The sequence below is a fragment of the Salarias fasciatus genome, chromosome 10 (genome assembly GCF_902148845.1).
Source record: "Salarias fasciatus chromosome 10, fSalaFa1.1, whole genome shotgun sequence".
NCBI lineage: Eukaryota > Metazoa > Chordata > Actinopteri > Blenniiformes > Blenniidae > Salarias > Salarias fasciatus.
The window spans coordinates 4,793,084-4,820,605 of NC_043754.1; the positions used below are offsets into that span (position 1 = coordinate 4,793,084).

At 38.2% G+C, this 27,522-nt stretch overlaps 1 protein-coding gene across 1 annotated transcript in view; it reads left to right on the forward strand.

Annotated features, from left to right (window-relative positions):
• The window catches only part of LOC115395663 (protein ALP1-like), a 38,344-nt gene that overhangs the window by 5,194 nt on the left and 5,628 nt on the right, over window positions 1-27,522 (forward strand). The window contains exons 2-3 of the mRNA XM_030101292.1: window positions 9,157-9,383; window positions 10,034-10,060. Coding sequence (XP_029957152.1) covers window positions 9,157-9,383; window positions 10,034-10,060 — 254 coding nt within the window. The remainder of the gene's footprint in view (window positions 1-9,156; window positions 9,384-10,033; window positions 10,061-27,522) is intronic.

The following is a 27,522-nucleotide window of genomic DNA, read 5'->3' on the forward strand; positions in this document are numbered from 1 at the left end:
ATCATCTGGTTGTCTATGGAGAAACTGGTAACAAATGCCAAGCATTTTAGTCCCAGTGATCATTTGCAACTGCACTTTGAAGTTTTTACGATGGGCTAGGTGTTGAGGAGATGAGTAGGAGCAAGACAGACGGATAGAGGGGGTGAATTTATATTGTACTGAGAAAAGCGTGCCATGAAGAAAGTCAGCGTGGAAGATGTGAAAGATTTTTTTATCATCTCAAGACACCTGTACTCTGCATAAACCGGCCAGGGTACATTTTCCAAGGAACAGAGTTTTTGTTACAAGACCTCTCAAACAGTTTCAGGCAGACCTTTGCGATAGGAAGACGGGCTCACCTTTCCTCCTCTCCTCTCTTTCATCCTCTGGTTGTCTATGAAGAAACTGGTAACAAATGTCAAGCATTTTAGTCGCAGACCCAGTGATCATTTGTAACTGCACCGATGAATGGTTCAATGTTTCCGTGCACATCTTTTAATAATAACATCAGTCCCTCTGGAGAGAGACAAACAGTATTTGTGGACTTTCTACTCTGTCCGAGAATGGTTTATCTACTGGTCTGCTTGACAGAACGCTAATGTTCTGATTCCCTCTATTGTGAACAGTCAAGTCACCACATCAACATTTAGAAAAACAGAGGCTGCTTTCTGCCAAACAGTGAAATACTGTCCTACCGTCTGATGTATGTTTGGAATGTTTTACTGTTACTCACTCTGGAGCACAAATTCTATATAATCTTAATTTTGATAGCATATCTTTTTCCTAAAAATGAAAACATTTCTAAATCACAAACACATGTTGAAATTTCCAGCCATCTCTCTCAACCGGTAACAGTTTTGACAGCGGTTCTCTTTGTGGGACACCAGAAATGCTGACAGTTTGAACAGTGTCATTACTTCATGGACAGTATATCTCCTGCTGACGAATACAAGAGAGAAATGCACCTACATTTCCGAGAAACATTTTTGGTTTCCCTTTAATGTTTAAACAAATCTTTGGTATTTTCTACCGGTGTATTTGAAACTTGTGCCTGAATAACCATCATTATTATTATTATTTGATCACCCTCAGCGTACCAATTCTGTCGGCCGCTTCATTGTGTAGAAGTTTTTCTCCACAGAAAGAAAACTGCTCTCTGTTCTGGTGTAATGTTTGTCTTTGGTACTTGTTGAGTTTTGGCCTTGATTCAACACTTGTGGCACTCCGGTGGGTCTAGCTACTTTAGCTTCATCTCTTTTTCTTTTCCTTTGCTCACAGTCTCTGGTAATGGCATGTATCATTGAGGTTTCTTCACCCTTGCCAGTTTTTGATCATTAGTATTATTATAATAACGTCGGCCCCTAAATCGTCGTTGATTTGGTCTCATCCTGTCTCGTCCTCATCCTCTGAAGCCTGGTTGTGTTGATACAAACGGTCTATACTCTCCCAGAGTTGTGTACAGCATGAATCTTAGCTTTTTCTTTTTTTTTTTTTTTGGATTTGCAAACAATCCAGTTGCATCTAATTCTCTATTCCTTTTCCGTAATCCCACAGGACTCATTGAAAACACGTCTGGGGCTGCTAATTCTTTAAAGTATCAGCATCCTGTGTTCACAGTCCATTAATGATCATTGACACAAAGAAAGGTTCAGCTTTACGCGACACTTTTAATTTTACCATTTCTTTCCAACATTTAAGAAATCTTTCTGCATATTCAGACACCTGTTCATCAGTCCGTTCTTACAGTGAAGTACCCGTGTTATCACATCTGCTAAAGTAAGAAGCTTTTCCATAACTTTGTCATGTATCGTTCACCATAAAGTCCACTCATTTGAGAACAGGAATTCCAGAGTAGTTTTTCAGCATGATCTATTTGCACAGGGGGGTTAGTGACTCCATCGTAAGAATAAAGATTGCTTCACTAAGGAGCAGGAATTGGTTGTAGTACAGGCCTGCAAGAATGCCCCGGAATACAACTGGCCCCAAAAAACAGCAAAACGGGTCGATACTCAGATGCTTTAAAGAACATTCTGTGAGAAGACACGGAACGAGGGAATCTAATCTAACTTATTTCTTTCATCCGTTTGTCAACTTCTCTGATTGACCTGACCAGACTAAATACACATTGGGAAAAAACTCTGTGGAAAACCACAAAAGCGTCAACTGACGCAAACAAATGGCTTTAGCACCTCTGCATGGTGAGGCTGTAAGGCCGTATTTGTACTCACTTCCAGAATCAGCACCTGTAGCGAGCTTCAAACACTCACAGCCAGACCGAGCGTCTCTACAGGCCTGATGTGCTTCTCACCTCCAGAGAATCATCGTCAGCGTCCAAGTTCCTTCAACTTCCTCAAATCAGACACAAAATATGCGTCTCTCTGCTTTTCTTCACCTAGACAGGACGCCACACTGTCAAATGACTTCCTCAGATCAGAACACACACACACACACACACACACACACACACACACACACCCTTACGGTTGGGTCGTAAACGGTTCGTCAGATGAGGGCAGGTCGATGAAGGGGGGTAGAATGCTTTTTTCAACCACCGTTTTGTCAGTCATGTTTTTTCAGAAACACTGAAAGAAAACCAGATTCTTTTGTTGTTGTTTTATTTAAAAAACACACACGCACAAAGCAATTTTTCTACCAAGCAGGAGGGAAGAAGGAATGGTCGGACATGAAACTGAAAAGGTACAAGAACACACAACTTAAAGTTTCTTTAAAATTAAGAATAGTATGCCCAGCTACAAAGAAATGATGACATGCAAAACTAAAAATAAGATTAGATGGAAAAAACAATACTGAACACATCAGGACAGCTCCAGGCCTGCCTCAGTTCTCATTCCAGCATTCTTTCACAATTCCAAGCTCACCAATTTTCACAACATCCAGCCCGATCAGATTGTCGTACACATCTGCAAAAGTTTCTACAAACTTTTCTTTGGATCTCATCTCTCTCAGCAAAGTCTCTGCCACAGTTTTGACTCGCATATCGTCGATTTTAATGTTGCGCATGAATAACAAACATTGAATAGCAGGAATGAAACGGTCGGTACACAGTTTTTCCATCAGACGGCGAAAGTGAGTTTGATAGAAATATTCGTCCACCTGCTGTAAACAAGGATGCTGTTTCTCATTCGGATGTCTGATCTGACACCCGTAGCAAAGCTCTTCCCGGTACTTGTGAGTCACAATGTCCAGCAGATGGATGACCGCTGTTTTGTTTGCGTCAGTTGACGCTTTTGTGGTTTTCCACAGAGTTTTTTCCCAATGTGTATTTAGTCTGGTCAGGTCAATCAGAGAAGTTGACAAACGGATGAAAGAAATAAGTTAGATTAGATTCCCTCGTTCCGTGTCTTCTCACAGAATGTTCTTTAAAGCATCTGAGTATCGACCCGTTTTGCTGTTTTTTGGGGCCAGTTGTATTCCGGGGCATTCTTGCAGGCCTGTACTACAACCAATTCCTGCTCCTTAGTGAAGCAATCTTTATTCTTACGATGGAGTCACTAACCCCCCTGTGCAAATAGATCATGCTGAAAAACTACTCTGGAATTCCTGTTCTCAAATGAGTGGACTTTATGGTGAACGATACATGACAAAGTTATGGAAAAGCTTCTTACTTTAGCAGATGTGATAACACGGGTACTTCACTGTAAGAACGGACTGATGAACAGGTGTCTGAATATGCAGAAAGATTTCTTAAATGTTGGAAAGAAATGGTAAAATTAAAAGTGTCGCGTAAAGCTGAACCTTTCTTTGTGTCAATGATCATTAATGGACTGTGAACACAGGATGCTGATACTTTAAAGAATTAGCAGCCCCAGACGTGTTTTCAATGAGTCCTGTGGGATTACGGAAAAGGAATAGAGAATTAGATGCAACTGGATTGTTTGCAAATCCAAAAAAAAAAAAAAAAGAAAAAGCTAAGATTCATGCTGTACACAACTCTGGGAGAGTATAGACCGTTTGTATCAACACAACCAGGCTTCAGAGGATGAGGACGAGACAGGATGAGACCAAATCAACGACGATTTAGGGGCCGACGTTATTATAATAATACTAATGATCAAAAACTGGCAAGGGTGAAGAAACCTCAATGATACATGCCATTACCAGAGACTGTGAGCAAAGGAAAAGAAAAAGAGATGAAGCTAAAGTAGCTAGACCCACCGGAGTGCCACAAGTGTTGAATCAAGGCCAAAACTCAACAAGTACCAAAGACAAACATTACACCAGAACAGAGAGCAGTTTTCTTTCTGTGGAGAAAAACTTCTACACAATGAAGCGGCCGACAGAATTGGTACGCTGAGGGTGATCAAATAATAATAATAATGATGGTTATTCAGGCACAAGTTTCAAATACACCGGTAGAAAATACCAAAGATTTGTTTAAACATTAAAGGGAAACCAAAAATGTTTCTCGGAAATGTAGGTGCATTTCTCTCTTGTATTCGTCAGCAGGAGATATACTGTCCATGAAGTAATGACACTGTTCAAACTGTCAGCATTTCTGGTGTCCCACAAAGAGAACCGCTGTCAAAACTGTTACCGGTTGAGAGAGATGGCTGGAAATTTCAACATGTGTTTGTGATTTAGAAATGTTTTCATTTTTAGGAAAAAGATATGCTATCAAAATTAAGATTATATAGAATTTGTGCTCCAGAGTGAGTAACAGTAAAACATTCCAAACATACATCAGACGGTAGGACAGTATTTCACTGTTTGGCAGAAAGCAGCCTCTGTTTTTCTAAATGTTGATGTGGTGACTTGACTGTTCACAATAGAGGGAATCAGAACATTAGCGTTCTGTCAAGCAGACCAGTAGATAAACCATTCTCGGACAGAGTAGAAAGTCCACAAATACTGTTTGTCTCTCTCCAGAGGGACTGATGTTATTATTAAAAGATGTGCACGGAAACATTGAACCATTCATCGGTGCAGTTACAAATGATCACTGGGTCTGCGACTAAAATGCTTGACATTTGTTACCAGTTTCTTCATAGACAACCAGAGGATGAAAGAGAGGAGAGGAGGAAAGGTGAGCCCGTCTTCCTATCGCAAAGGTCTGCCTGAAACTGTTTGAGAGGTCTTGTAACAAAAACTCTGTTCCTTGGAAAATGTACCCTGGCCGGTTTATGCAGAGTACAGGTGTCTTGAGATGATAAAAAAATCTTTCACATCTTCCACGCTGACTTTCTTCATGGCACGCTTTTCTCAGTACAATATAAATTCACCCCCTCTATCCGTCTGTCTTGCTCCTACTCATCTCCTCAACACCTAGCCCATCGTAAAAACTTCAAAGTGCAGTTGCAAATGATCACTGGGACTAAAATGCTTGGCATTTGTTACCAGTTTCTCCATAGACAACCAGATGATGAAGATAGCAACTAAAATGTTGTTTGGTCGTATGACGAGGACACTTTGCATTTTTGTTCATTAAAATCCTGCAAAATACAATGAAAGCAGAAGTTCATTCAGTTGGATGTGTTGTTACAACCTCTGTCAGTTTGAGCGTCTGTTCCATCTAAATTATGGACGCAGCACGCAGATCATGTAGGACTGCTGGGTATGGAACCTTATCAAGCAACAATTAACTATGCAGAATATCCTATTTGTTAAAACAGTATCCCTGATCAGAGGAAAAAGAAATGGGGTCAGACCAGTGGTTGAATCACTGCTGAAACAGGGAGTCATTGTGTGTCTCCAAACAACACCCCAATAAAAACCCCATTCAGTAAAAGAAAAAAAAAAAAAAAAACAGTGGCTCAGTAATTCAGAGATGGTTCAGTTTTAAAGTATCAGACGAGCAACAGAGTCACGTTATATGTAGGGAGTGCTATAAACAAGATACAGGCAAGAGTTGACGCACAACTAATCTTTACGCCACCTAAAACAGCGGCGCAAACTGCAGTACGGAGTGATTACTGTCTGTCAGAGTAGAAAAAGAGTGAGAAAATGTATATTGAGTTGAAATTCTGTTTCTTGTGCAGCTGGTTGAGACTGTTCAGAAAAGAAATTGCTACAGGAGAAGGTATGTAAATGGTTGTATTTGTTTCTTAAACTAAGCACTTTATTTTGTTCTTTCTTTGTTCTGATATAAATGCTGCTCTTACAAGGGGTTGTCATATTTTGTTCTTTTGTAATGTTTCTGTGGATTTGTTAGAAAGGGGAAGAAAATCTGTCATCGCAAATCATGTAAAACAGCGGCGCAAACTGCAGCACAGAGTGTGTAAAGCTGCGCGCATTACTGTCTGTCAGAGTAGAAAAAGAGTGACAAAATGTAAATTGAGCTGATATTCTGTTTTCTTGTGCAGCTGGTTGAGACTGATCAGAAAAGAAATTGCTCCAGGAAAAGGTATGTAAAGCTGATGTTTATATTTGTTTCTTAAACTAAGCACTTTATTTTGTTCTTTCTTTGTTCTGATATAAATGCTGCCCTTACATGGGCTTGTCATATTTGGTTCTTTGGTAATGTTTCTGTGGATTTGTTAGAAAGGAGAAGAAAATCTGTATTTGCAAATCATGTAGGCTGTGGAACCTTATCAAGCAACAATTAACGATGTGAAATATCCTGTTTGTGTTAAACAGTAGCCCTTATCAAAGGAAAAAGAACTGGGGATCAGACCAGTGGTTCAATCATTGCTGAACCTAAGAGTGTCATGTCTGTCTCCAAACAACACACCGATAAACCCCATTTTTGAAACCAGGAACAAAGAAGTACAGATTTGCACAGGAAAAATAAATAAATTTCAGCGTCATTCATTTAACTCCGGTTGTACCAGATGTTAATGCTATCTTAGTATCAGTAGCAGCCAGAGTGAAATGGTACACAGTTGTGTATTTGTATTCTGCTGTACACAGGAATACATAGGATTTGTTTAGTTTCACCTTCTGTGACCAACAATATCGCTTTACAAGATTAACGTTGTTTGTTTTTTTTCAGACAGTCCAACCGTCTACGCTGCAGCTGTGAGACAGCAGCTTTCAAAGCTGACATGACCTGCTGACTCGGTTTTGTTTGGCGTACATCGACAACATCATTATTGTCTCTTATACAGAAAATTGAATTTGAGTTTGTGAAAATTATCAACCAGTTATTCTGTTTTTATTCAAGCGCGTGTCTACGCTTCCTGATTAAGTTTGTATGGCTTTATTTTGAATATTTAGAATGAGACTCTGTCTTTGAATGATTTTACTATTCATTTATACCTTTTCTTGTATTTTATACACTTTTTTAAAAACCTTACCTCCTTTTGAGTTGTATTTTCAGATCTATATATTAGAACTTGGGTGGATGTGAAGGTTTTACAGTGATCACGTTAACTGGGAAATATCAGAGAATTTCACGATGCTTATCACAAAGGACACGACATGTTTCGAAGTTTTGAGAGCAGTAACTTAAAATTTCAAGTTAGGAGCAGATTTGGTTATCTTCAGGTCACAAATAGTAACACTTTTGATTATTTGCTTTACATGTTAAGATGAAACCTGAGTTTCTTGTTTAGATCATAATTTTTAGGTTCACCTCTGGAGAGCTTTAAAAAGGTCATATAACCATCTAAAGTGCTACAGACACCCGGACATATCTGTTTGTAGTAAAATGTAATATCTAACAGACTGTTTGAAAATTGTATGATTGAGAAATGTTAATGAGTTAAATGTTAATGAGTCTATTTTTTTTTCCCTTTCTGCAGCTCCTGCTCATAGAATGAACCTTCGATCGCTTCGCTGTCATAATCTTTGAGTTCGTATACCGGTGGAGTACGCGGAATGCATTCTGACACCGTAAATACTTCATCCGTGAAACTCTGTTCGTATTTTTTATCGAAGGCCTCTCGCAACATGGATATTCTGACAACATCGCCCTCCTTAAATCCTGCCTTTATTTTTGTTTTCTCTTGTCTCGTGGTGTAGGCGTACCATACAGATTGTGAAACACTTGAAGGCCCTTCGTCACATCAACCGGGCGCATTTTTATACTGCTGTGGTAAGTGTTATTATAGCTTTTTACTAAGTCTGGCAGGACTTCCACGTACCGTCTAGTGTTCTTAGCAGTGAAATATCTCCACATTCTGGTCTTTAACGTTCGGTTAAATCTTTCAACCACGCAGGCTTTTAGATCACTGGCTGTGGCAAAATGTACGATGTTGTGTTTCCTCATCAGAATCTTGAAACTTTTGTTGAAAAATTCTCTTCCTGCATCAGTCTGTAGTTTTTCAGGCGTCTGGCTCTCGCAAAAGACGGATTCAAAGGCAGACACCACCTCAGCCGCGGTCTTCTTTCTCAAAGCTCGCACGTACGCTAATTTGGAAAACACATCTATGACCGTGAGTAAATAACTATACCCATCATTTTCATCCGCTAACGCGCGCATATCACAAAGGTCTGCCTGAAATTGTTTGAGAGGTCTTGTAACAAAAACTCTGTTCCTTGGAAAATGTACCCTAGCCGGTTTATGCAGAGTATAGGTGTCTTGAGATGATAAAAAGTCTTTCACATCTTCCACCCTAACTTTCTTTCCCGTCTCATCTTAAACCGCTTTATGAAGTCGCTCTACCCCGCCGAAACTACCAGGATGACTCGGCTTGTAATATAACCTCTTCATGACACGTTTCTCCGCCATCTCGAAATACGATATAAATTCACCCCCCTCTAACCGTCTGTCTGGCTCCTACTCATCCCTTCAGATGTGTCAACACCTAACCCGTCGTAAAAACTTCAAAAGACCTCAGACGGAAGGAAGTTTGGGGGGGGGGGGGGAACAAATGCGCAGTGGACATACGCTGGACAAATGGTGGACATATGGCGAGGGGAGGGGTTTATTGGGGGCCATAAATCTTTCGTTTGACATATAATATCGTATCTGTCTCTCTGCCACATGTGGAACCTCCCACTCGCCGTTTAACTGCTGAAGGCTGTGATGCAGCAGGAAGACGGCGTCCCGGCGGCCCGCCCACCATCAGCGAGGCCGGCAGGTCTTCTGTCTTCTTCCTCACGTTCCGTGTAATTACAGCCCGGTATTGTTTTCTGCCCTCCTTCTTCGAGAGGTCGAGCTATAATTGCGGCGCTCGGCGATCTGTTAGCGCTCGCCTCTCGGCGCCGCCCTCGCCCTTCCGCCATGCTGTCGTTCTGAGTCTTCTCGGCGGAAGCAGCTTGTGCTCGGCTGACCAGGAGCGGCGGCGTTCCGGCACGTGGGAGTGATTCCAGCCGAGTTTACCGGACGGCGAGGAGCCTTGGCCGTCAGAGGAGCAGAGGAGGCGAGAACCCGGCCGCCTCGTGGCGGCGGTGGGCGTTTCTTCGGCTCCAGGAGAGGCTCGGGCCGCAAAACACCCACTTCAGATTCAGAGTCAAACTGTGGCTGCACACCCGGGTCGGCTGGGGTCAACCAGGGCGAAAGAGTTCAAGAGCTGCTGTCTCTCTGTGGGTGACTGTGAGGATTATGAGCATTAGCGTTAGCATGTGCTGAAGTTGGTGTCTGCGATGAACAGCAGCTCTGGAACTCGCTCAGCAAACTCCTGTTTACAGGAGAAGAAGCTAATAGCATTAGCCTGGATCAATAGCATCTGGAAAGATCCAGAGAAAACCAGATTATAGAACATCTTCCTCCTCTAACATCCAGATAATAGAGCACGTTCCTCCTAACATCCAGATAATAGAGCATGTTCCTCCTAACATCCAGATAATAGAACATGTTCCTCCTAACATCCAGATTATAGAGCATGTTCCATCCATTGTCACACCATGAAGACATCTTGAACTTTTAAAAAGAATAAATAATAACTAAGAACAAATAAAACTATTAAAAAGTAAAACGAGTTAATTTTACTCATAACTAGTTCCTCTAGCTTCTAGCAACTCATAAAGCAACTTCGTCTCATTTTATAGAAATAACTATTAATGGCGTCCTGAGTTTCCCACTGGGCCGTCAGTAGAAGACAGCAGACTGTTTTCCAGCCCCTTGCTCCAGGGAGGGGTGTGGAGAGAGATAACTGGTAATTGAATAAACCTGTGGATGATTATTGATTGTCTCTCCCCCTCCTGCTCCCAGGGCTCCGCAGAAGCTCAAAAGGAGCTGGTAAGGCAGACTTTGGGGAGACATTGGAAAAAGCACAGATGAGAAACTGCTGGTTTTGGGCTGCTCGGCAGACAGGCCGGTTTCTGTGAGTTTTTTGTGTTGCCTGGAGGGAAGCTGGGGAGGCTCTGCAGATGTTTTGTGTTTTGTTGAACCCACGATTGGAATGAGACTCCGAAAAACCAACCAGGCTGGTGTTGATGCTTCCGCACCCACAGACAGATGGAGATTTCACAATGACACACAGAATTACAAAGATTTCATAATGTAAAAGTACTCCATAGTATCACGGGAGCTAAAAGAGCATAACTGCCTGCAGCTGAATTTGGTAGGCTTGGAAAGGCATGATACGACTCCTTTAAGACACGCCTCTTTTCAGTAGCTTTTAATGGTTGTCATAATTTATTTTGACATTGTCATGAAAAATACAGAATTTTACCTCATCAGCCAATCAGGAGATTCAGTGTTGAACTTTTCTTTTGGAGTTCATGAATGACATGACGTCAAATGGAAACATGATGAGAAAACATCTATGATCTCGGTGTCACAGGGTGATTCTGTGTGGGAGTGTCGAAGCTGGGCTGAAGAGTGTGTGTGTGTGTGTGTGTGTGTGTGTGTGTGTGTGTGTGTGTGTGTGTGTGTGTGTGTGTGTGTGTGTTCTTGTATTTCTATCCTTCTCGGGGCCAAATATTTCTATCCTTCTCGGGGCCAAATGTCCCCACAAGGATAGCAAAACGTGGAACGACGTGCCTTGTGGGGACCTTTTTCCGGTCCTAAGTAGGAGAAACAGTGTTTTCTTGACCATGTTGTTGTTACTGAAAAAAGTAAAAGTGCAAAAACATTTCTTTAGGGTTAGGCTTTGTTGTGGTGTGGGTTAGGGTTAGGGTAAAGGTCAGGGTTAGGGGCTAGACATGAATGGGAGTCAATGGACGGTCCCCACAAGGATAGAAATACGAGACTGCGCGTGTGCGTGTGTGTGTGTGTATGTGTGTGTGTGTGTGTGTGTGTGTGTGTGTGTGTGTGTGTGTGTGTGTGTGTGGGTGTGTGATTGAGCCCCGCCTCCCTCCTGGAATTAGTAAATGGGGCACAGGTGAGTGTGTGGGGAGAGGAACACACCGTTGGCACAAGACATGAACAGAGACCCGAAGGGCCTCTGACACCGAGGGACGGCTGGCCGCTGAGAAAGGGGGAAGAGCGAGAGCTTCCCGGGCAGCGGCAGGAAGTGTTGTGGGGAGCATGGGGGGCGGGGGGGGAGTGCGAACCCCCTTCTTCCGGCTCAGTGTTCAGTTTATGGTTTATGGCGTTGATGGTTTGGAGTCAGGGTCATAGCTTGCTGTTTTCTGTTTGCTGTGCTGCGATTTGTATTAACAGTGGCTCTGGCCTAACCAACCCCTAGCAAAGCACTGTTTGCTCGACACTTGCCGTGACGGCTGCCCCCCCGCCCCCCCTTTTAATAGGCATCAGTCGTCACCGAGGGAAGCGCACTCCACCTGTTCAGTGGACCGACAAGTGTGAGACAGCCTTTCAGCAGCTAAAGACAAAATTGTTGCAGGCCCCCATTTTAGCTTGTGCTGATTACACCCTGCCCTTCACTCTTTACACCGACGCTGGCAACACAGGACTGGGGGCTGTGCTAGCGCAAGATCAGGGTGGGGTCGAACTTGTCATTTCGTATAGGAGAAGTTTCCATCTGGCTGAGTGTCAACTTGAGCTTCTTACCATGAAATGGGCGTTGGTAGAGAAATGTAAGGACTACCTTTGGTGCGCTACATTCACTGTTGTAATGGATAACAACCCACTCGTACATTTGCAAATTGCAAAGCTAGGGACTGTGGAACAAAGGTGGGACGCACAGCTGGCAAACTTTAATTACACGATCAAAGACCGGCCCGGAAAAGATAACACTAATGTCGATGTCCTCTCCAGGTTTCCTATGGCTCCCTCCAACGGGTCTCAAAGGAGCGGGAACCACAGGTGGGAGTGGTTGAGACTGCTGCATCCCCACAGAACCAGATCAACAGCTGGGGATGGGATAAGGAGCGATGGAGGAGTCTATAAGGGAGGATGCGCATTACTACAGAACACATTGAGAGAGGTGTGCTGCCAAATGCCACAGAGAGGCAATCTATGACTAAGCCTGTTTGGATTCTGTTAAAACTCTGGAGGAAGGGGTTAAGAGGTCATAGATACATGAACACTATCACTATTACATTTGCATGGTCACACAGATCTTTAATCACTCTTCATTCTACCTGTGGACTCAGTTTTCCTGTGGTGGGTTAGACTAATGGTGATCTGTAGTAAGCCTCTCCTGGTGCTCCAAATGTAATTTCATGCTCGATTTCTTGGTTTGCACGCCACCAATTTACTACTATATCCTCAAAAAAAAAAAAAAGTCTGTAAGATGCCCTCTGTCATGTCTTTTTGTAGGTGCAGTAGCCGATTTTCTGTTCTGATTTTAGCCTTGTCAGTCACTCTGTTAGATCGGTGCTGTGGTTTCGGATTGTTCTCTGTTCTGTTACATGTGATTTGTCGTATTGTGAATTTATATATGATATATGTTATGCTACCCTAGGCAATGTTTATCAATGTCAATCAAAATACAGTACTCAGTTGAATATGCAAAACTTTCTCTAACTTGAAACTTTGATTTTTCACTTGAGTCACTGTTTGATCACTTCATACAAATAAATGCTGTGAATTTACATTTTTGCTTTTCACATATATGAAGAAAAAAACTGGTCATATGGAGTTATCTTATGATCAATGTGCAATTGCAGTCAAATTATGGCAAATAACCGCATTTGGTGGCCACTTTGGATGCCATCTTGAATTCAATTTTGAATGAAGTCGAATGAAGAAACCTCTAATCAATGATTTCTTTATTCATCAATAAAACTGAATCTTCATCAGGTTTCTATTGAATTATATCCAAAAATTTGAATCTCAGTCAGGAGCAGTTTTACACAAAACATAGCACTACATTTCCAGATGTAGATAAAAATAAGTGTTCCACGGAACGGCATCTTAATTTTGAAAGTTGAGGAGTCATATTACAAGAATGCAGTGTAAATCTTCTCCATCGACCCTGCACTGCGAGAACAGGAGGTTTAAAAAAATACCTCAATTTAACATGTAATGCTTTATATTGAAAGAGCCATTTCATCCCCTAAAATAATTATTTTACACCATATTTTCAATCTGTATAAAGAGTCATTGAACCCAGTATCATCAAACTTTGAGAAGGCCATGTTAGGCCCACGTGGAGTTTCTACCTGATTTTCTCAGAGATGATTAAAACTCTTTACGGGTCAGTCTCAGGAACTTGCAGCCTATTGGATTTCTTGTTTTCTGTTATATTTGCAGTGGTCAGAAGGTTTAGATGTGAAAAAAGCTGCTATTTGGGAATGTTACTTGATAAACTGGGGGGCGGCTGTGATTCAGTGGGGAGAGCAGTCGTCTCGCAATCGGGAGGTTGTGATTTCGATTCCCATCCCCCTATCTGCATGTCGAAGTGTCCTTGGGGAAGACACTGCACCCTGAAATGCCCCCACTGTTGTACGTCGCTTTGGACAAAAGCGTCTGCTAAATAAAATTGTAATAATAAATTGTAATTGTAATAAACTGAATAAGTCATTGTTGCATTTTATGTGATTTGATTTAATTGAATTCTTCAAGATTTTATTACATCCTGGGAAATTTAATGGATTGTGCTTTATTTTGATAGTAGCTACAAACTGCATCACTCAAAAAATAGATTGTATTAAGTTTTATGTCCATATATTCTCTGAGTTTTTGCAACTCTGTGACTTCCAGTGAAAATATAATTTTACTCCCGAGCATCATTAGACCTCATCTGCCTTCTTCATGTTTTCATGTACAATTCAATAAATCGTTCATAAATGTTAACCCAGCAGAAGCCAGATTGACATGAGCAGCAACGAATTGCTTCTCATGTCAATCTGGGATTTCAGTCGGCAAATCCGTTCGGGGAAGGAGGGACTTGCTGTAGAACTCTTTGTGTTCATTGGATGGAAGGATACAGTGCACCGGCCTAACCATGTTTAGTTTCAGCCAATCACTGCAAAGAAAAAACCTCTTGCTGATCGTTTTTCAAAGACGCAATAGAGGATTCATCCAAAACAGATTTAATCGCTGTCGGGATATCCTTTGTTTTCGCTAGCCATGCTAATATTATTAGCAGTCCGCCACTTCCTGTTTTCGTTTAAGCTTCATGTCCCGCCCTAAATGACGCGCGATTGGTCCGACCGAAAAAAATCCGAGCGTGATTGGTCCGTCCGAAAAAAGTCTGATCCCGAGCACATAAGACTGGAGCGGTACAAGATGGATTCTCGTGGTGTGTGAGAACAAATACCGCGAGAATTCAGCTTGCTAGCAAGGTTACACAAATGTTATATCATGAGCCCATTTATGAGCAACAATCCATGATTTAATAGTTATTTATTTTACATTCATAAGAGGAAAATTGGCATGTTTGGAATGCCCTAAAATCTCGTCTGCATTTTTCCAGTCATTTGAACAGGGTGATCAAGGTGGAACTGCAGGTTCTGGGAAATCCTTGACAATAAGCATGAGAACCGGTATTACTAGTTGTCACTGGTTTCTTTGTGTGTTTAACGAGGTTTATATTCAGTTGCACCCAATCAAATGATTAATATTGCAACAACACATCATCAGTAGGGTAAAGCTAACCTGTGTCACGACGGTCTAAGCCCAGCTCACGTTCCCAATTAGTGGGTGAACAAGTGTTCCTTTGTACTCAAAAAGGAAGGCAGCCATTGATGTTTAGGCAGCCCTGTCTCTGCAAAGTTACGCAAAATAAAAAAAAAAAAAAGTATTTGAGAAGAATATACAGGGTGATTCTTAGATATTAACATGGTCAAGCAAAAGCTAAATCTGTGTGATGATGTGATGATGTGATGATGGATGGAACAAAATCTTTTGCAGATGAACGTATTAAGGGACTAAATTCCTTCTCCTGAGCAACACATTTGAGAATGCAGTTTCGTCGTCTCTGAACATACTTCTGTGGAGACAGGGCTGCTTTGGGATGCTTATCAGTGAAACTTTGATGTAACTGATCAAATTCAGGGTCACATTAACTCTGAGGGTCCTTGATTTAAAATCTAGACAATGTCCAGAATATATGGATAGCAACAAATATTTCTTTTTTTCATGATGTTATAATGCTTGGACCGAGCATCTATTATGCTTTCAGGAGGTGAATGCTTCTGGTACAATCATGCCCAGACAGAAAGGAATGGAGATAAGAGCCAGAATAACATCATCCTGAACCCTTCATGGAAGAATCACGGGCTCTGTAGAAGTGGTGAACTACTGGCACACCTCAATGAGGCTTTACAACGTAGCTGAAGGTTTGGTCCAAAACACATCTTGTCTTCTTCAGACAACTGGTAACAAGAAGTTAATTTGAATCTTCATAAGTGTCTCTCTGTGAGACGGAGACTGTTCTTTATTTTCGATAAAGCTTGTGGAAACCAGAAGAACTGAGACACCAAGATGTTTTATGAATCAAACTCCTCTGATGCCCTGAGAGTCAATAGCTTTCCGAAATATACTTTTATCTGCATCACAGTTCTCTGTAGTTTAACCACACAAACCAGTCTAACTCAAAGCCTCTTCATAGACACCCAGCATGAAATACCCTGTGCATGATCAATAAAGTCAGTTCTGTTTGTCAATGAGCATAGACAAAGAAAATAAGAAAGAATTCAGACCTTAGCCGTAAAAACCGAAGCTCCTCAGCATCCACCTGTATACAAGTCGTCCTCTACCTCGATTGTGTGAGTGAGTGAGTGAGTGTGTGTGTGTGTGTGTGTGTGTGTGTGTGTGTGTGTGTGTGGGGAGGGGGGGAGGGGGGGGGGGGGGGCTCCTCCTGGGACCTGCAGCATTCCATCTGCGTCACTCTCTGCAGAGGGAGAGAGGAGGAGCAGAATGTAAGAGGAGGATTGATTGATTGATTGATTGATTTTATTTGTTTCATTCAAGAAATGAAAAGGAACAGAAAGAAGTGAGACTTATGATGTCTGACCCTATCAACATAAAATAAATGACAATTTGTCAAGATTTGTTAACATATCACAAAAAAAAAAATGCAAAATTCAATACAACCATTTCACTAAATCAAAATACAAATACGACCATTTCACAAATAATTACAGATCAAATACAACCATTTCCCAAAATGTAAATACAAAAAAAAAAAAAACCTTAATGAAATATTTTCAAAAGAAACAATCAATTCTAAGTTTGACCATTCTTTAAAACAGAGTCGTACCCTCCCAATAACTGTGCTTTTAAACATTTCTTGAAGATGTGAATGGACTGAGACCTCTTCATTTCACTGTCAAGTTTATTCCATAAATTGATTCCTTTTGTTGTGATGCATCTTTCTTTCAATTTGGTTCTTGATTCCGGTCGTTTGAAAACTTCAGTGCCTCTTAATCTATATTGACTGTCTCGCTTTGCAAATCTACTCTGTAAATTAAATGGTAATTTTTTCCGGTGAGCTTTATACATTGTTTTAAGAAGGTTGAGTTCTACCAATTCTTTAATTTTTAAGGATTTCAATTTTATAAATATTGGGTTAGTGTGGTCTCTGTAACCACTTCCATTCACCACACGAATCGCTCGTTTCTGTAAAAGGAAGAGTGGTTCAATGTAGGTCTTACAAGCATTTCCCCAGACTTCAACGCAGTAGGTCAGCTATGGTATAATCAATGAATTGTACAACAGAAACAAAGAATTATTGTGAAGTGACTCTTTCAATTTGTACAGAACAGCAATGGTTTGAGAAATCTTAGTTTTAACGTACTCTATATGGGATTTCCATGTTAGTTGTTCATCCAGCAATACACCTAAGAACTTAATTTCATTTGTTCTTTCGATCTCTATACCTTCCACTGTCAGTGTTGTGTCAACGTCTTTCCTTCTGTAACTGAAAATCATATATTTGGTCTTACTGATGTTCAAAGATAGTTTGTTAGCGTTGAACCATTTTATAACATTCTGAAGCTCTTTTTCTACAATTTCTAATACTTCATTTATATTGTCTCCAGCATAATACAAAGTAGTATCATCCGCAAACAAGATGCATTTCAATAAGCTGGAAGCAGTGTCAATGTCATTGATATAAAGAAGAAAGAGTACTGGTCCAAGGACGGATCCTTGAGGAACCCCACAAGTTACGTTTCCATTTTTAGATTTTATATCGTTGATTTGAACAAATTGTTTTCTGTCTTTTAAATAGCTTTTGACCCATTCGTGAGCAACACCTCTTATACCGTACTTATATAATTTATACAGCAATATGTCATGATCTAGAGTATCAAACACTTTTTGAAGATCTACGAAGACACTTACTAAGAAACGTTTCTTGTCCATTGCATTTGTAATTTCTTCTGCCAGTTCCATAATTGCTGTGGCAGTTGAGTGATTAGTCCGAATTGATTGTTACTTAAAATGTTGTGTTTAACAATAAATTTATTTAATCTGATCACAAATAATTTTTCTAAAATTTTTGAGAGCTGAGGAAGTAACGATATAGGCCTGTAATTGGAGACATCATTTTTATTTCCTTTTTTGAAAAGTGGAATTACTTTGGCTATTTTCATACTCTCTGGAAATGTTCCTGTGGTAAATGACAAGTTACAGATGTATTTAAAGGGTTCAATCACGACATCTATTATTTGTTTTATCAGTGACATGTTCATGTCTGTATAGTCATTGTGTGAATGCTGAAGGCATTCACACCTTTACATTCCAAATCTTTAATATTATTGTGTGAATGCTGAAGGCATTCACACCTTTATTTTCCTGTTTCTTTATTATTGTGTGAATGCTGAAGGCATTCACACCTTTATTTTCCTGTTTTTCTTTAATATTATTCTGACTTCTTCCCCCGTTTTTTGACGCTTAACTCCTCCTACAGTTTTTGTCCGATTTGAACCATTCAAGTATCAAAATGTTCAGCTTTTTAAGGACATGGGTGCTATGTTCTAGCTTTTTAAAACCTTTTAAACTTTTTGAAATATTTCAACTTTTGTGCAACTTTTTGCCCCATGTTAACGGATGGAGGTTTTTTCAAACTTTGGAACCTTATAACTTCTTCAAATCTTAACCGATTTTAACCATTAAACTTTTAAAATATTCAACTTTTTAAACCTTTTCTTCAACCTTTTTAAACTTTTTCAACTTTCTTCAACTTTTTTAAATATTTCAACTTTTTAAAATTATTTTTAACATTGAAGTGGATGGGAAAACCCTTCAACTGACCTTTCAACTCCTTCAACTTTGAACCCTTACTCCTTTGTCATACTTTGACGTAGACACGTCATTTTACTTTTAAAACGTAGGCATTTTTGTCCTCTATTCAGGTATGTAATATCATTGCAAGATCTTTTACCAAATTTAAACTGTGAGCCTTCAAGTACGGAGAGAATTTCAGCCGTTTTTGGAGTTTACAATGGGTGTGTATTGGAAAAGCTAGAGTGGGAGATTCGAATTTAGAGTGCGGGAGGCTCTGAATTTTAACCTAAAAAAAATTATTTTCTCGTCCTTACGGCCACACTTCTGGCTCAATCTGCACAATAACCCCTGAAAACGTAGGAATTTTTCTTGTGACCCGTACAATTGAGTCACTTTGTCTCTATCTCAAACGGTTCTCTCTCCAGAGGCATTTGTTTGAGGAGAGTGCAGAATTTTCTCCCATCCGCTTCAATGCATTTTTGAGACACCTGAATCCAAAACTTCACTCGTGTTCGCACAATCGGTATGGCTGAATGGATGATCCTACAGACATGATTCCTGCACCATTACATTCATGAAAGGCTTCTGAATCTGACTGTGTGAAAATCTTTTTCAATTTCACCTTTCGGTCCCTGAGAAATGCCATTTCTTCAACCATGCGCACTCCATTAAAAAGTGCTGATTCACTGTCATGGCTGCCGTGCAGCTGGTCTCCATTGAAACAGACACACCTGTTGTGCTGCTGCTGCTTGATTAGTCTGGATGTTTCCATTAAGACTGGAGCTCTATTGATACTCTGTTACTCTGACACTGACTCCACTGCTTCTTCAAGGTATTTCAACGTTTTTAAATTTTTTGCAGTGTTTTTAACCTTTTTCAACTTTTTTCAACCCTTTTCAACTTTTTGCAGTGTTTTTAACCCTTTTCAACCTTTTTCGACCCTTTTCAACTTTTTACAGTGTTTTCAACATTTTTCAACCTTTTTCAACTTTTTGCAGTGTTTTCAACCTTTTTCAACTTTTTGCAGCGCTTTCAAACTTTTTCAACATTTTTCAACCTTTTGCAGTGTTTTCAAACTTTTTCAAACTTTTTCAACTTTTTTCAACCCTTTTCAACTTTTTGTAGTGTTTTCAACCTTTTTTAACCCTTTTCAACTTTTTGCAGTGTTTTGAACCTTTTTCAAACTTTTTCAGCTTTTTGCAGTGTTTTTAACCTTTTTCAAACTTTTTAAACTTTTTGCAGTGTTTTCAACCTTTTTCAAACTTTTACAACTTTTTGCAGTGTTTTCAACCTTTTTCAACCATTTTCAACTTTTTGCAGTGTTTTCAACCTTCTTCAACATTTTCAAGTTTTGTTGCAGTGTTTTCAACCTTTTTCAAACTTTTACAACTTTTTGCAGTGTTTTCAACCTTTTTCAACCATTTTCAACTTTTTGCAGTGTTTTCAACCTTTTTCAACTTTTTTCTACCATTTTCAACTTTTTGCAGTGTTTTCAAACTTTTTCAACCTTTTCAACTTTTTTCTACCTTTTTCAAAATTTTTCAACCTTTTTCAACTTTTTTCAACCCTTTTCAACTTTTTGCAGTGTTTTCAACATTTTTCAACCTTTTTCAACTTTTTGCAGTGTTTTTAACATTTTCAAGTTTTTTTAAGTGTTTTCAACCTTTTTTAAACTTTTTCAACTTTTTGCAGTGTTTTCAACCTTTTTCAACATTTTTCAACTTTTTGCAGTTTTTTCAACCTTTTTCAAACTTTTTCAACTTTTTGCGGTGTTTTCAAACTTTTTCAATATTTTTCAACTTTTTGCAGTATTTTCAACCTTTTTCAAAATTTTTCAACCTTTTTCAACTTTTTTCATCCCTTTTCAACTTTTTGCAGTGTTTTCAACATTTTTCAACCTTTTTCAACTTTTTGCAGTGTTTTCAACCTTTTTCAACATTTTCAAGTTTTTTTTTCAGTGTTTTCAACCTTTTTTAAACTTTTTAAACTTTCTGCAGTGTTTTCAACCTTTTTCAACATTTTTCAACTTTTTGCAGTGTTTTCAACCTTTTTCAAACTTTTTCAACTTTTTGCAGTGTTTTCAAACTTTTTCAACCTTTTTCAACTTTTTTCAACCCTTTTTAACTTTTTGCAGTGTTTTCATCCTTTTTCAAGTTTTTGCAGTGTTTTTCTACCTTTTTCAACTTTATTTCAGGGTTTTTCACCTTTTCTTATTCAGTTTTTCTGCATTACAGTTTAACATTTTCAGCTCAGCATTCACACTTGCAGTTTCTTCAGGAACTGCAAATTTTTTCTAGTTTGTTCTAGTATTATTATTCTGACTTCTTCCGCCGTTTTTTGACACTTAACTCCTCTTACAGTTTTTGTCCGATTTGAACCATTCAAGTATCAAAATGTTCAGCTTTTAAAGGACATTCCTGCTATGTTCTAGCTTTTTAAAACCTTTTAAACTTTTTGAAATATTTCAACTTTTGTGCAACTTTTTGCCCCATGTTAACGGATGGAGATTTTTTCAAACTTTGAAACCCTTCAACTCCTTCAAATCTTAACCGATTTTAACCATTCAACTTTTAAAATATTCAACTTTTTAAACCCTTTCTTAAACCTTTTTAAACTTTTTCAAGTTTGTTCAACTTTTTGAAATATTTCAACTTTTTAAAATTATTTTTAACATTGAAGTGGATGGAAAACCCCTTCAACTGACCTTTCAACTCCTTCAACTTTGAACCCTTAAAACTTTGTCATACTTTCACATAGAAAAGTCATTTAACTTTTAAAACGTAGGCATTTTTGTCCTCTATTCAGGTATGTAATATCATTGCAAGATCTTCTACCAAATTTAAACTGTGAGCCTTCAAGTACGGAGAGAATTTCAGCCGTTTTTGGAGTTTACAATGGGTGTGTATTGGAAAAGCTAGAGTGGGAGAATCAAATTTAGAGTGCGGGAGGCTCTGAATTTTAACCAAAAAAAAAATTCTTTTCTCGTCCGTACGGCCACATTTCTGGCTCAATCTGCACAATAACCCCTCAAAATGTAGGAATTTTTCTTGTGACCCGTAAAATTGAGTCACTTTGTCTCTATCTCAAACCGTTCTCTCTCCAGAGGCATTTGTTTGAGGAGAGTGCAGAATTTTCTCCCATCCGCTCCAATGCATTTTTGAGACGCCTGAATCCAAAACTTCACTTGTGTTCGCACAATCGGTATTGCTGAATGGATGATCCTACAGACATGATTCCTGCACCATTACATTCATGAAAGGCTTCTGAATCTGAGTGTGTGAAAATCTTTTTCAATTTCACCTTTCGGTCCCTGAGAAACGCCTTTTCTTCAACCATGCGCACTCCATTAAAAAGTGCTGATTCACTGTCATGGCTGCTGTGCAGCTGGTCTCCATAGCAACAGACACATCTGTTGTGCTGCTGCTGCTTGATTAGTCTGGATTTTCCCATTAAGCCTGGAGCTCTATTGATCCTCTGTTACTCTGACACTGACTCTACTGCTCCTTCTCCCTCGATCAACTTTTTTAAGTTTTTGCAGTGTTTTCAACCTTTTTTAACCTTTTTCAACTTTTTGCAGTGTTTTGAACCTTTTTCAACCGTTTTCAACTTTTTTAAACCCTTTTCAACTTTTTGCAGTGTTTTGAACCTTTTTCAAACTTTTTCAACTTTTTGCAGTGTTTTCAACCTTTTTCAACTTTTTTCAACTTTTTTAAAACTTTTTCAACTTTTTGCAGTGTTTTCAAACTTTTTCAAAATTTTTTAACATTTTTCACCTTTTTTCAACCTTTTTCAACTTTTTGCAGTGTTTTCAAACTTTTTCAACATTTTTCAACTTTTTGCAGTGTTTTCAACCTTTTGCAAACTTTTTCAACTTTTTTCAACCCTTTTCAAGTTTTTGCAGTGTTTTGAACCTTTTTCAACATTTTTCAACTTTTTGCAGTGTTTTCAACCTTTTGCAAGTGTTTGCAGTGTTTTTCAACCTTTTTCAACCATTTTCAACTTTATTTCAGGGTTTTTCACCTTTTCTTATTCAGTTTTTCTGCATTACAGTTTAACATTTTCAGCTCAGCATTCACACTTGCAGTTTCTTCAGGAACTGCAAATTTTTTCTAGTTATTCTTCTGACTTCTTCCGCCGTTTTTTGACCCTTAACTCCTCTTACAGTTTTTGTCCGATTTGAACCATTCAAGTATCAAAATGTTCAGCTTTTTAAGGACATCGGTGCTATGTTCTAGCTTTTTAAAACCTTTTAAACTTTTTAAAATATTTCAACTTTTGTGCAACTTTTTGCCCCATGTTAACGGATGGAGAAAATTTCAAACTTTGAAACCCTTTAACTCCTTCAAATCTTAACCGATTTTAACCATTCAACTTTTAAACTATTCAACTTTTTAAACCCTTTCTTCAACCTTTTTAAACTTTTTAAACTTTTTTAAACTTTTTGAAATATTTCAACTTTTTAAAATTATTTTTAACATTGAAGTGGATGGAAAACCCCTTCAACTGACCTTTCAACTCCTTCAACTTTGAACCCTTAAAACTTTGTCATACTTTCACATTGAACAGTCATTTAACTTTTAAAACGTAGGCATTTTTGTCCTCTATTCAGGTATGTAATGTCATTGCACGATCTTTCACCAAATTTAAACTGTGAGCCTTCAAGTACGGAGAGAATTTCAGCCGTTTTTGGAGTTTACAATGGGTGTGTATTGGAAAAGCTAGAGTGGGAGAAAGGAATTTAGAGTGCGGGAGGCTCTGAATTTTAACCCCAAAAAAAATTCTTTTCTCGTCCGTACGGCCACATTTCTGGATCAATCTGCACAATAACCCCTCAAAACGTAGGATTTTTTCTTGTGACCCGTAAAATTGAGTCACTTTGTCTCTATCTCAAACGGTTCTCTCTCCAGAGGCATTTGTTTGAGGAGAGTGCAGAATTTTCTCCCATCCGCTCCAATACATTTTGGAGACGCCTGAATCCAAAACTTCACTCGTGTTCGCACAATCACTGTGGCTGAATGGATGATCCTACAGACATGATTCCTGCACCATTTAAGTCATGAAAGGCTTCTGAATCTGTCTGTGTGGAAATGTTTTTCAATTTCACATCTCGGTCCCCGAGAAATGCCATTTCTTCAACCATGCGCACTCCATTAAAAAGTGCTGATTCACTGTCATGGCTGCTGTGCAGCTGGTCTCCATTGCAACAGACACACCTGTTGTGCTGACTGCTGCTTGATTAGTCTGGATTTTCCCATTAAGACTGGAGCTCTATTGATCCTCTGTTACTCTGACACTGACTCCACTGCTCCTTCTGCCTCTATCAACTTTTTTAAGTTTTTGCAGTGTTTTCAAAATTTTTCAACCTTTTCAACATTTTTCAACCTTTTTCTACTTTTTTCAACCCCTTTCAACTTTTTGCAGTGTTTTCAACCTTTTTCAACATTTTTCAACTTTTTGCAGTGTTTTTAACCTTTTTCAAACTTTTTCAACTTTTTGCAGTGTTTTCAACCTTTTTCAACTTTTTTCGACCCTTTTCAACTTTTTACAGTGTTTGCAACCTTTTCCAACCTTTTTAACCCTTTTCAACTTTTTGCAGTGTTTTCAACCTTTTTCAACATTTTCAATTTTTTTTCAGTGTTTTCAACCTTTTTTAAACTTTTTCAACTTTTTGCAGTGTTTTCAACCTTTTTCAAACTTTTCAACTTTTTGCAGTGTTTTCAACCTTTTTCAACTTTTTTCAACCCTTTTCAACCCTTTTCAACTTTTTGAAGTGTATTCAACATCTTTCAACCTTTTTCAACTTTTTGCAGTGTTTTCAACCTTTTCAACATTTTTCAACTTTTTACAGTGTTTTCAACCTTTTTCAACATTTTTCAACTTTTTGCAGTGTTTTCAACCTTTTTCAACATTTTTCAACTTTTTACAGTGTTTTCAACCTTTTTCAACATTTTTCAACTTTTTGCAGTGTTTTCAACCTTTTTCAAACTTTTTCAACTGTTTGCAGTGTTTTCAAACTTTTTCAAACTTTTTTAACTTTTTGCAGTGTTTTCAACCTTTTTCAACTTTTTTCAAGTTTTTGCAGTGTTTTTCTACCTTTTTCAACCATTTTCAACTTTTTCAGTCTTTTTCAACTCTTTGCAGTGTTTTCAACCTTTTTCAACTTTTTACAGTGTCTTCAACCTTTTTTTAACCCTTTTCAACTTTTTTCAGTTTTTCAACCTTTTTCAAACTTTTTCAACTTTTTTGAAACTTTTTCAACTTTTTGCAGTGTTTTCAACCTCTTTCAACCCTTTATAACTTTTTGCAGTGTTTTCAAACTTCTTCAGTCTTTTTCAACTCTTTGCAGTGTTTTCAACCTTTTTCAACCTTTTTCAACTTTTTACAGTGTCTTCAACCTTTTTTTAATCCTTTTCAACTTTTTTCAGTTTTTTCAACCTTTTTCAAACTTTTTCAACTTTTTTGAAACTTTTTCAACTTTTTGCAGTGTTTTCAACCTTTTTCAAACTTTTTCAACCTTTTTCAACTTTTTTCAACCCTTTTCAACTTTTTCAAACTTTTTCAACTTTTTTCAAACTTTTTCAACTTTTTGCAGTGTTTTCAACAGTTTTCAACCTCATTCAACCTTTTTTAACCTTTTGCTGTGTTTTAACCTTTTTCAACTTTTTGCAGTATTTTCAACATTTTTCAACTTTTTTCAACTTTTTGCAGTGTTTTGAACCTTTTCCAACTTTTTGCAGTGTTTTCAAACTTTTTCAAACTTTTTCAACCTTTTCTGACTTTTTGCAGTGTTTTCAAACTTTTTCATCCTTTTTCAACTTTATTTCAGGGTTTTTCACCTTTTCTTATTCAGTTTTTCTGCATTACAGTTTAACATTTTCAGCTCAGCATTCACACTTGCAGTTTCTTCAGGAACTGCAAATTTTTTCTAGTTGTGTGAATGCTGAAGGCATTCACACCTTTGTTTTTCAATTCTTTAATATTATTATTCTGACTTCTTCCCCCGTTTTTTGACGCTTTACTCCTCCTACAGTTTTTGTCCGATTTGAACAATTCAAGTATCAAAATGTTCAGCTTTTTAAGGACATTAGTGCTATGTTCTAGCTTTTTAAAACCTTTTAAACTTTTTAAAATATTTCAACTTTTGTGCAACTTTTTGCCCCATGTTAACGGATGGAGATTTTTTCAAACTTTGGAACCTTATAACTTCTTCAAATCTTAACCGATTTTAACCATTCAACTTTTAAACTATTCACCTTTTTAAACCCTTTCTTAAACCTTTTTAAACTTTTTAAACTTTTTTAAACTTTTTGAAATATTTCAACTTTTTAAAATTATTTTTAACATTGAAGTGGATGGGAAAACCCTTCAACTGACCTTTCAACTCCTTCAACTTTGAACCCTTAAAACTTTGTCATACTTTCACATTGAAAAGTCATTTAACTTTTAAAACGTAGGCATTTTTGTCCTCTATTCACGTATGTAATATCATTGCAAGATCTTTTACCAAATTTAAACTGTGAGCCTTCAAGTACGGAGAGAATTTCAGCCGTTTTTGGAGTTTACAATGGGTGTGTATTGGAAAAGCTAGAGTGGGAGATTCGAATTTAGAGTGCGGGAGGCTCTGAATTTTAACCAAAAAAAACATTATTTTCTCGTCCCCCCGGCCACATTTCTGGCTCAATCTGCACAATAACCCCTCAAAACGTAGGAATTTTTCTTGTGACCCGTACAATTGAGTCACTTTGTCTCTATCTCAAACGGTTCTCTCTCCAGAGGCATTTGTTTGAGGAGAGCGCAGAATTTTCTCCCATCCGCTCCAATGCATTTTTGAGACGCCTGAATCCAAAACTTCACTCGTGTTCGCACAATCGGTGTGGCTGAATGGATGATCCTACCGACATGATTCCTGCACCATTAAATTCATGAAAGGCTTCTGAATCTGACTGTGTGAAAATCTTTTTCAATTTTGCCTTTCGGGCCCCGAGAAATGCCATTTCTTCAACCATGCGCACTCCATTAAAAAGTGCTGATTCACTGTCATGGCTGCTGTGCAGCTGGTCTCCATAGCAACAGACACACCTGTTGTGCTGCTGCGGCTTGATGAGTCTGGATTTTTCCATTAAGACTGGAGCTCTATTGATCCTCTGTTACTCTGACACTGACTCCACTGCTCCTTCTACCTTTTTCAACCTTTTTCAACTTTTTGCAGTGTTTTCGACCTTTTTCAACTTTTTTCAACTTTTTGCAGTGTTTTCAAGCTTTTTCAACCTTTTCAACTTTTTACAGTATTTTTAACCTTTTTCAACTTTTTTCAACTTTTTGCAGTGTTTTCAACCTTTTTCAACCCTTTTCAACTTTTTACAGTGTTTTCAAACGTTTTCAACCTTTTTCAACTTTTTTACAGTGTTTTCAAACTTTTTCAACCTTTTTCAACTTTTTTACAGTGTTTTCAAACTTTTTCAACCAATTTCAACTTTTTGCAGTGTTTTCACACTTTTTGAAACTTTTTCAACTTTTTTACAGTGTTTTCAACCTTCTTCAACCTTTTTCAAATTTTTGCAGTGTTTTCAACCTTTTTTAACCTTTTTCAACTTTTTGCAGTGTTTTCAAACTTTTTAACCTTTTTCAAGTTGTTGCAGTGTTTTCAAACTTTTTGAAAATTTTTCAATCTTTTTCAGCTTTTTGCAGTGTTTTCAACCTCTTTCAAATGTTTTCAACTTTTTTCAAGTTTTTGCAGTGTTTTCGAACTTTTTAACCTTTATCAACATTTTTCAAATTTTTGCAGTGTTTTCAAGCTTTTTCAACTTTTTGCAGTGTTTTCAACCTTTTTCAACCTTTTTCAACCTTTTTCAACTTTTTACAGTGTTTTCAAACGTTTTCAACCTTTTTACAGTGTTTTCAAACTTTTTCAACCAATTTCAACTTTTTGCAGTGTTTTCACACTTTTTGAAACTTTTTCAACTTTTTTACAGTGTTTTCAATCTTCTTCAACCTTTTTCAACTTTTTGCAGTGGTTTCAGACTTTTTTAACCTTTTTCAACTTCTTGCAGTGTTTTCAGACTTTTTCAACCTTTTTCAACTTTTGCAGCATTTTCAAACGTCAACCTTTTTCAACCTTTTTCAACTTGTTGCAGCGTTTTCAAACTTTTTCAACCTTTTTCAACTTTATTTCAGGG